The sequence below is a fragment of the Octodon degus genome, unplaced genomic scaffold (genome assembly GCF_000260255.1).
Source record: "Octodon degus isolate 3935 unplaced genomic scaffold, OctDeg1.0 scaffold00045, whole genome shotgun sequence".
Taxonomy (NCBI): Eukaryota; Metazoa; Chordata; class Mammalia; order Rodentia; family Octodontidae; genus Octodon; species Octodon degus.
In genome coordinates, this window is record NW_004524621.1 from 10,890,676 (window position 1) to 10,900,797 (window position 10,122).

At 48.5% G+C, this 10,122-nt stretch overlaps 1 protein-coding gene across 1 annotated transcript; it reads left to right on the forward strand.

Annotated features, from left to right (window-relative positions):
• The first annotated feature begins 440 nt into the window (after positions 1 to 440).
• Sit1 (signaling threshold regulating transmembrane adaptor 1) lies at positions 441 to 2,494 on the forward strand. The gene is made up of 6 exons (XM_012514919.2): positions 441 to 445; positions 949 to 1,073; positions 1,192 to 1,327; positions 1,414 to 1,472; positions 1,584 to 1,645; positions 1,729 to 2,494. The coding sequence occupies exons 1-6, from the start codon at positions 441 to 443 to the stop codon at positions 1,960 to 1,962; spliced, it is 621 nt and encodes a 206-aa protein (XP_012370373.2). The 3' UTR covers positions 1,963 to 2,494.
• The last annotated feature ends 7,628 nt before the right edge of the window (positions 2,495 to 10,122 follow it).

Here is a 10,122-nt window from a genome sequence, read left to right on the forward strand (position 1 = left end):
AAAAAAAAAAAAAAAAAAAAAAAAAAGGTAGGGTTGGGGGATGTACCTCAGTGGCAAGGTGCTGCCCTAGCATGTGTGAGGCTGTGCGTTAAATCTTCAGTGGGGAGGAGGAATAAGGGGGAGAGGTAGGAAAAGAGAATGAATTTTATTTTATTTTATTTTTTTAAAGTCTCTACAGCCTACTTCCTTATTGTCTGGAACCGAAGGGGTGGGCTTCTGTCGTCCCTATCTCTGGCAGGTCACTGTAATTTAAATTTATACTTCCATTTATAGCCAGAATTAAAATTCCCTTTTCCCATATCAGTAACCTCCCCGAAGATTGGGATGGTGGGCAGTGCCCTGGACTGCTGCCCTGACAGCAGGCACTGCAGGGCAGTGCAGGTTAGGTTCTTTAATGCAGATAACGCAGAGCCACTCTTTTCAGGGACAGTCTGGGTGAAATGGGGTGTGAGAGAGGACTCTAGCTTCCTCTATCCACCAGAGTGCAAAATTGGTAACCAAGACAGTGGTCCTTTGAACATCTTTCCTGGGGTCAGCCTTTAGCGGTGGTTGCACTGTGGGTCCCAAGACCCTTCCCCATGGGAGCATTCTCTCTGCGGAATCCATGCTCCTCCTTGAGACTCACAGCAGGAATGAAAAAGGGACATCTCTTGGCACAGGAATGCTCCTGCCCTTGTTGGTCCCTCCTCACGCTACTTCTGTCCCTTGGATTCTTCCTGGGCCCACATGCACTTGGCACAGGATGCTCAGGCCTGCATCTCTCCTGGGGTGAAAGGGCATGGGGGTGGGGTGCACAGGGCGGTGCAGGTGCAGGTGCAGACGCAGAATCTTCGTTCTTTGCTCATCCCTCCCCTCCCCCTTCCTCCCCGGAAACCGGCAACTTTGCCACCACCAGTATTGGGGATGCTGAGCTGTGAGAGCCTGGCCCAGAGAGGGATGGTTGTACAGGGGCTGTGACAGCTGTCAGGCCGTAAACGGGCTGACTCTGCTCCGCGCAGTGTGCTTATGGATCGGGGTTTTCACATCAGCAGTCATGAGCAAAGGTGACAACTGCACGGATCCACCAGTGCTGGGTGAGCTGGGCGGGGCAGGGTCTTTTGGGGGAGGCGTCATGGGGCTCCACATTGTACCTGCTGCACGGGGTGGGGGTTGGGCTGGGTAGTAATACCTCCCGTTTTCTCATACCCACAGCGTTCCCCTCCATATCCCAGGCCTGGGGACTGTGGGCCCTCTTCGGTGTTGTGACATTCCTGCTTCTCATCTCACTGGCTACACTCTTGCTCCTATGGACCAGTGCCCAGAGCAGGGGCCAGCCAGAGCTTGGACGGTGAGCAGGGGCAAATAGGGATAGGTTGACTGAGGGTTCCCTCTTCTCGAGAAGTCCATACTCATCCCCCAAACTCTGCATTGCAGCTCTGGAGGGGGTGTGGAAGAGGTCCCCCTGTATGGGAACCTGCACTATCTACAGACAGGTAGGGTGCCATCAAAGGGAGGGCCCAGGGGCTAGGTCCTGAGGGGTGGGAGGGGGACATGAGGGGTGGGAGGAGGAACAAGAAGCTGACTGATTTCCCATCCTGTTCCAGGACGGCTGTCACAAGAGCCAAGGCTGGGCCAACAGGATCCATCCCCTGGAAACTCTGCCAGGGTGAGTTGGCTGTGGCTAAAGAAAAGGGGAAGAAAGGGACTTTTCGGAGGGTCCAGTGAACTTTTAACACCTTTCATCTCCAGGATGCAGAGGAGGTGATGTGCTATACCAGCCTGCAGCTGCCGCCTCCTCAGGGCCGGGTCCCCAGCCCTGGGACTCCCATCAAGTACTCAGAGGTGGTGGTGGACTCTGAACCAAAGCCCCAGGCTGTGGACACGGAGCCGGAGCTCTATGCCTCAGTGTGCGCCCAGACCCGCAGAGCCCGGGCTTCCTTCCCGGATCAGGCTTATGCCAACAGCCAGCCAGTGCCCAGCTGAGGAGAGCCTGGCAGTGGGGGTATTCCAAGCCTGCCTCCATTACCAAGGCTCCTGGTGCTCTGCTGGGGATATGCCTATTTCCCCAAGGGCAGCAAGCCATTGCCAGTCAGAGGTGATGCCTTACACAGACCTTGCTATCCAAACTGAGAGGGAAACATCTCTGGGTACACTACCGAAGGCCCCTGGCTTCCAGAGGATGGAACAGCAAGGTAGTGGCTCCAGCCCCACTTTTCTTTTTTACCTATTCCTCTCAGCCCCAAACTCCCATGGACTCACTTCCTCCTCCCTCCTCTTCCCCACCCCCTCCCTCAGAGTTTACCACCACCTAGGTGTAGGCTCAGGCACCGGAAGTGGGCAGCCAGAGGGGAGGGGTAAGAGCCCAAGAGGATGTGGGCGGGTGTGGGTATCATCCTTAGGAGCCCACAGACTGGAGGGGTCCTCAGGACCTGTAGACCTGAGCAGCCCAAGCCAGGCTTCTGACTTGAGGACCCTGGCAGGAAAATACAGTCTCCATGCTGCTCGCTCTGTCATGTCCCCTACTTTTCAAATAAAACTTTTCAAAATGGGTTTAGATTTTTATTTGGAAGACTGTAGGCCTACAACTGGAAGGTAGACCTACAACAGGGAGGTGGTGTGAGCTTTGCTATCTGCACAGAGCACTTCTGGGATGCTTAGGTAGGGAAGAGAGGCCAAGAGGGGCTGAAGAGGGGGTGGTATGAGGGGAGAGGTGGAGTCCAGCTCTTTGACTGCTCTTGTTGCTGCAAGAACATCCTCAGGGGTTGCACTGAGAGGTACCCTACAGCCCATGGAGTCTGCAAACTCACCAGCCTCCAAACTGCTTTCCCTTCGACCTTTGGGACTATGCCACCATCACAGACTCGTGGGCCCACCCCTCCTAATTCCCCCATCAATCCTCTCCTGTCCCCCATGAATCCCACATCTACCTGCTTGGGCATCAGTAGCCCTGTCTCCTCTCTGCCAGCTTTCTCTTCACTTCATCACTCTGCCAACAATCTGCTTCCTCTCCACTTGTCTCTCTCAACTGGCCAGTGAAGACACCTATGACCCTAACAGATTTGCTGTCACCACTTTCATTTAATCCCTGCACAGTCCACTCATCACTTGCTCTATTCTTAGCCTCAACCTCCTGCTCTATGTACCAGACAGGTTGGCATCAAGATGAAAACTGTAGCCTTGGGAGCCAGGTCCTGAGTTCAGAATCTACCTCTGCCACTTACCAAACAGCTAGAAACAGCTATTATTAGTATTATTATTATTATTATTATATTATTATTATTATTATTATGCCTGTTCTGTTTTGTTGAGACAGGGTCTCAGGATGACCTTAAACTCTGGATGATCCTGCTGCCTTAGTCTCCCAAGTGGTGGGATTACAGGTGTGCACCATGTTCAGTATAGCTGGGTGTTATTTATTTATTTATTTATTTATTTATTTTTGCAGTACCGGGGATTGAACTCAGGACCCTGTGCTTGCCAGGCAAGCGCTCATTCTACTGAGCTATTTCCCCGGCCTAGCTGGGTGTTGTTGACGTAAGCCCTCAGTTTATGAATCTGTAAGATAGGGAGAATAGTAATAGTGTCTATTTTTAAGCATTTAAAAGACAGTAAGTATGCAGTGATGCTAGAAGGTAATAGAATAAGATAACATGGATCAGGCAGGTGTGATGGAAGGCTCTGAAGCTCATTGGTGAAATGACTTGAAGCTTCAGTCTGTCAGCCCAGGCACCCGGGCAACAATACACTTGCCTTCTGTCTAGCCCCTCAATCTCTCTTCTGGTCCTAGTCTGCCCATACCTTTCCTGAAGCCCATTTATGATCAATCCCTCACTCTGGCAAAAGCTCTAGAAGGGCAAGCCTCCTCTCAGCTCCAACTTTCTGTGGAGAACAGGAAAAAAAAATACTTGATTTTGGGCCTGAGCTCTAGGCCTCCTCCACCTGTGGCCTCTGTAGAGCAGGTCCAGCTCGACAAACTTCTGAGGTTCGTGCGGCAGAAGAAAGGGGAAGCTGAGGTTTTTCACTTCCAAGCTTCTCTTCTTTCCACGTACAGTCCCAAAGAAAACCACAGGGCAGGGAACCCTGTGCTTGCTTCGGGCTAGTGGTCTCAATTACAAGCGGAGCCCCTGTCCAGAAAGAGCCAAATGCCCTTGGGATCCTTGGGCCTCTGCGGACCCCAACCTGGGCCTCCCCAGGAACACCCAGGTCTCGATGAGAGGCAGGAAGCTGGGGCCGTGTGGGAGGGTGGCTTGGGGGCCGACACCGGATGCGGGGAGCCACGGGCAGATGGATGTGGGGTTCTCAGGGTTGCTGTGCTTCTGAAGAGGCCTCAGGTATTTGCATTAGGAGAAGAGCTTGACTCTGGATCCCACGAACTTCTGGGACTAGCCGGAATAAGGGCTAAAGGTTGAACTCTTAACAATTTAGGCCATAAACATGGGCCCAGAACCGAGGTACTCAACCAGCACCTCCTCCTGGAGAGACTTGGCGTCTTCACCAGCTCTGCGGCTGCGTCAAGCTGCCCTGGCCCGTGGCATTCTGGGAGGTGTAGTCCTGCAGGTTTGGGGCTGCTGCCACGCCCAGCCCAGGACTACTATGCTAAGCCCAGGCCCGACTTGTGTTGGTTTGGGCCACAAGATTGTCTCACAAAGGTAAAAGACTGAAAAATTGAGTTTCTGTAAAGCGATTTTCTTTTTCTTTCTTTTGTCTTTTTTGAGACAGGGTCTCAAGCTGCAGTTCAGTTTGGCTCTGAGTGCACTTTTTAGCCCAGGCTGGTCTTGAACTCACAATGATCTTCCTGCCTCAGCCTCCTGAGTGCTAGGATTACAGGTGTGTGCCACCACGCCCGGCCGCGATTTTATTTTTCATGTGTGGCTGTGGCAAGGTGTGATTTGAACTTTTCCTTCCAGTTCTGAAACCTGGAACTTTTGCCTTCCTTGACTCCTATACACCTTCAGTTTTGCTTTTCTTCTTTTATCAAGGTTGTTGGTCTGGCCCAGGTCTTCATCACTGAACACTAGGACTATGACAGCTTCCTGACTGTTGAGTCCAGGAGCATAAGCTTTCCAGCTGGTTACCTCCTTTCATCCTACGAACTCCCAGACATTTCCCTACTTCTCCACAGCGCCAAGTTCTTTCCTTTGTGAACTCCTTTGTCTCAGAGGTCCATCGTTCCAGTCCTAAGTGCCCTGTCCCAGGCAAAGTCCCAGGGAGCAGACGTCAAAGGGAAGCCACTAAGACTTTTATTTCCCCACCCCCACCCCAAGTCTTAGTAATCAGAAGAGTAAGGGTTTTCGGAACAAAGATTCAAGAACAGGAAGTTTTTTTGTTTATTTGTTTAGTTTTCAGACAGATTGCTAGGCTTGCTTTGAGTTGACTATGTAGCCCACACTGGCCTCAACATCTTGGCAATCGTCCTGCCCCAGTGTCTCAAGTGCTAGAATTACAGGTGTGCACCACATGCCTGCAGGGAGAGAGGGGCCAGCCAGCCAAAACCCTTTGGCTTTACTCTGCAGTTGATCAAAATGAATTTTCTTATTTATTTATTTATTTGGTATAGTGTCTCGCCATGCCACTCAGACTCATAATGATCCTCCTGTCTCAGCCTCCCCAGTACTGGGATTACAGGTGTACACCACCTCGCTCAGTTTCTGGGGCCGGCTCAGTGCAGGGCTACCAGGCCTGCAGTTCCGGGGACCAAACCTGGGTCCTTGCACTTGCCAGGCAGGCACTTAGACCACCGAGCTATCTCTCCAGCCTCTCTCTCTCTCTCTCTCTTTTTTTTTTTTTTTTTTTGTTGTTTTTGCGCGGCCTGAAGATGCCTTGAGGGCATTTCTGGTTTGGCATGAGTATCTGGGTTCAAACCACAGCATCTTGAGCGTGAGTGCTTTGTTTAAGCAGGCACTTAAACAACTGAGCTAATGGGCAGTCCCCCTCTCTTGTTTTTTGAGAGAGGATCTTGCTACATAGACCAGGCTGGCATTGAATTTGAAGTGATCCTCCTGATGCAGCCTCAAAAGTGCTGGGATTGTAGGTGTGCACCACCATGCCCAGTATGGTCAAAGAGTTTAAATTATAAACTGGCTTGGCTACAAAGAAGGACATGGAGGAAGACCAAGTCTTAATGACTTCTTTTTAACTTTGGATCTAATCATCCCAAGCTAAATCTGCCTTTTGAGCTTATCAGTTATATAAGCCATTAAGTTCCTTTTTAAAAAAAAAAAAAAAATTTATCCTTTGCAATCACAAGTTCTGACTGATTCTGTGGGGGAAAGCAGCCTAACGGACAAGGGTCAGCTAAAGATGCTGACCTACTGAGTTGTTCACTTATTGCCTAATTCCTCCATGAGAGAGCCTCCTCTGAGCACAAGTGCCCTGTTGTGCCATTTGGGGTTAAGACGTTTCTGCTTGCTGTGTGTGGGGGCGCACCCCTGCAAACCCAGCACTCAGGAGGCTGAGGCAGGAGCATCATTGCAAGTTTGAGAGCAGCCTGGGCTACAAAGTGAGCTCAAGGCTAGCCTGAACTGCATAGCAAGACCCTGTCTCAAAAAGACAAAAAAAAAAAAAAGTTGTTTTTGCGTAACATGTAGGTTAACTCAGCCTCTTGCCTGATTTATCAAATTCAGCAATTATACAGCTAAAAGGAGGTGGAGAGAGCTGTCCAAATTTACACCCCCTGCAAGAAGTTCTTTCTGGAACATTTTCAAACCTGGGGCTCTCACTACTAAACAGTTTAACTAAATACTCATTTCTAATCTTTTGTACTGATAAAACTTTTTATTGGAAATCAATATTTGAATCAATTCTCCCTCTTTTGTTTGTGTGTTTATTGTGTTACTGGATATTGAACCCAGGACCTTCCCACCCAGCTACATTCTCAGCCATTTATTTTTATTTATTTATTATTTGAGCCAGAGACTCCTTAAATTGTTAAGTTGCCCAGGATGGGCTTGAACTTTCAGTCCTCCTGCCTCAGCATCCCAGTGTGCTCAGATTACAGGTATGTGCTACCATCCTTGTTACTTTTTCCTGGGTCTCTGTTTTGTGTATGACAATCCTCAAGGAATTGGAAACTAGCTCTTATAATAGCCTAATGTGTGCGAGTGTGTGTGTGTGCATGTCTTTCCCAGGAAAAAAGCTGTCTACATTTCTTTTCACAGTTCTTTTACAGATCTTATTAGCAGTTCCTATTACTAATACTGTTTTACTTGGTTGGAGCCCCTCCCCCCTTGTATTGGGGATTAAACCCAGAAAGTGCTAAACTACCTTTTATTAATTAATTAATTAGGGGCTGGTGAGATGGCTCAGTGGTCTAAAGCACCTACTTAGAACAAGTTTAGCCAAAACAAAGGGACCATGGTTCAATCCCCCAGCACCACATGCCAGCCAGCCCCGCCCCCTGGTGGGCTGAGTTGCCCCCCCCACAAATAAATAAAATTTAAAAAAAATTAATTAATTTTAGACAAGGTCTCATTACGTAGTTCAAGCGAGTCTTGAACTTACTATGTTGTCCTGGCTGGTCTTGAAATCACTGAGATCCTCCTGCTTCAGCTTCCTTCAGTTACCATACCCAGCTACTTTTTAATTTTGAGCCTAGTCGCACTATATTCCCAGACTGGCCTTGAGTTTGCAATCCTCCTGTCTCAGCCTCAGGAGGAGCTGGTATTAGGGACATGCCTGTCACACTTGGTGATCAGCACCCCATTAGAGTGTGGCTTTAAGAAGTGAATAGGGCTGGGTGTTGTGGGCATGGCTGTAATCCCAGCACTTGGAAGACTGAGGCAGGAGGATCAAGAGAGTTTGAGACCAGCCTGAACTGCATAGCAAGATCTTATCTCAAAAAGAAAAAAGTGCAAGAGCCTGAATTCAATCCCTGGTTCTGCCAAAAACAAATAAACAAACAAAAAAGGTAGGAAAAATATTAAAAAAAAAAAAAGGTTATGACATAGTGCAACATAGCATAGCTGTAACCCCAGCACTCTGAGAGGTTGAGGCAGGAGAATTGCAAGTTTAAGCCCATCTTGGGAAATTTAGTGACTTAGTGAGACCCTGTCTCAAAAATAAAAAAACAAAAAAGGAGTGGGGGGTATAGCTCCATGCAGAGGCCTTGGGTTCAATCCGGTACTGCAACAATACACAAATACATAACTAAATAAAAGGGCCGGGGATGGAACACAGTGTGAAAGTCCTAAATTTAATTCTCAATACCACCAAAAGACCAAATAAAAATTTTCAAAGCACATAAACAAAAACATGAATAGAGTACTGGCCCCACACAGGAGCAGCTCCTCGGTGTCTTTGGGAACCGTATCTCTGCCTCTAGGCCTTTGTTTGTAGAATGACTAAGTGAGGGGGTTTATTATCAAGTCTTGGGCACAGTGAGAAGGACTAACTCAGCCATGACCTGACAGGCTCCTTTAGACCTGGACTGGGCAGAGCTGAGGCCTCACTGTGAGGAAAGTGTGGATCTTCCATGTTCCTGCTCCTCTAGTCCTCAACTCAGCTACTTTCTCAGTCTCTTTCTTTCTGCTTCTTTTGTTTACTTCTATCCAGATTCCTTCCCATTTTGCTAACTTGCGTTTCTCTTCTTTACTGTGTGTTCTCTGTTTCCGCAAAGCAGTTTCATATTCTTCCTCATGACCTCAGTTAAATGTTTAATCATAGAAATGCTATGGGCATAGGGAAAAAAACCAGATAGAAATCTATGGAAGGTGTACAGTCCTAGGGGAGACTTTGTCCTCCAGGGGATGTTTGGGAACTTGTCAGGAAGAGTTGTCCTCATTGTTATTTGGTGCTGGGACTGAATCTAGGGCCTTGTGTGTGGTGAGCATGCGCCCCATCATGGAATCTCACACCCAACTCTGGAAACAGTTTTAGTTGTCATAGAAGGCTACGCTGGTGAAAAGAGGCTGTAACCAAAAGCCCAGTTGTCCACAACAAAAAATTCTTGCACTGAGGATGAGAAATCCTGGAATAGGGATTGGGGAATAAAAGGCTCACTCCCATCTCATTCCTGTGCCTACTTCCCAGAGGCTATGTGTTTAAATCTTCTGGTGCATTCTCATGATACTGTCAGTAGTATTTATACACTCAGAGCAAGGGCAGGGTGGAGGTGGCCCTAATGGTGCCCTCCACAACCCCCCAAACTCCCAGGGACAGCAGCCTGGCTTACCTGGGTGTGGCTGGGCCCCTAGCAGATTTTTCTGCTGATTAGTTCTGGAGAAAACCTCAGAGCAAGGGCAAGGACCTTCCAGGTGTGAGGTGCTGGATTCAATTCCAAGCACCAAGGAAAGAGGCAGGAAGGAAGGGAAGGGGAAAGGGAGGGATTAATTCCTACAAACAGTCTGCTTGCCAAGGACAGTCAGTGCCTTTGCTAGGTCTCCCTGACTTTGCAGCAAACCCACGTGGCCTGAATTTTTCTGCCACTGAAGATGGGAGGAGGCAGACAAAGCAGAGGCCAGAGACCTGGAGGGAGAGACCTGTGCTGCCCTGGTGAGCTAGGAGAGCCTGAGAGGTGCGTGGAGTTCAACACAAGAGAGGTCCTTGAATAAGAAAGTGCACAGAACTAGAAATCTTCATAGATAATTCGATGGAGAAAACCGTCATTTTCTAGACCCAAGACAGCTCTTGAAAAGTATGAAGAAATATCTCAAAACAAATGGACAAAAATAAATAGATGCAAATCCTGTGGTGAAAGCTGGGAAATTGGAACAGACCCAGGAGACTCACCCTGCAAGTGCTGTGGGTTCCAGGAGAAAAAGGAATAGGAGAAGAGAAGCCATAAATAATGGATGACGTTTCTCCAAGCTGAAGGCTTAAGTTCCACACTAGATTGGTAGGAAGACACACACAGTTGTACACAGGTAAAAAGTCTGAAATTCTAAAGAATTAGAAATCTTACACACTTTTGACCAGAAAGCAAGTTCTTTCTTCTCGTCTGCAGCCCTGACAGTTAAAAAGTAGCAAAGTCAAATGTGAGCAGGACACAGTGGTACAAGCCTGTAATCCCAGCACTTGGGAGGCCAAGGCAGCAGGATCATTTCGAGTTTGAGACCAGCCTGGGCTACAGAGTGAGCTCAAGGCCAGCCTGAAGTGCACAGTAGTCCTTGTCTCAAAAAGACAACAAACAAACAAACAAACAAACAA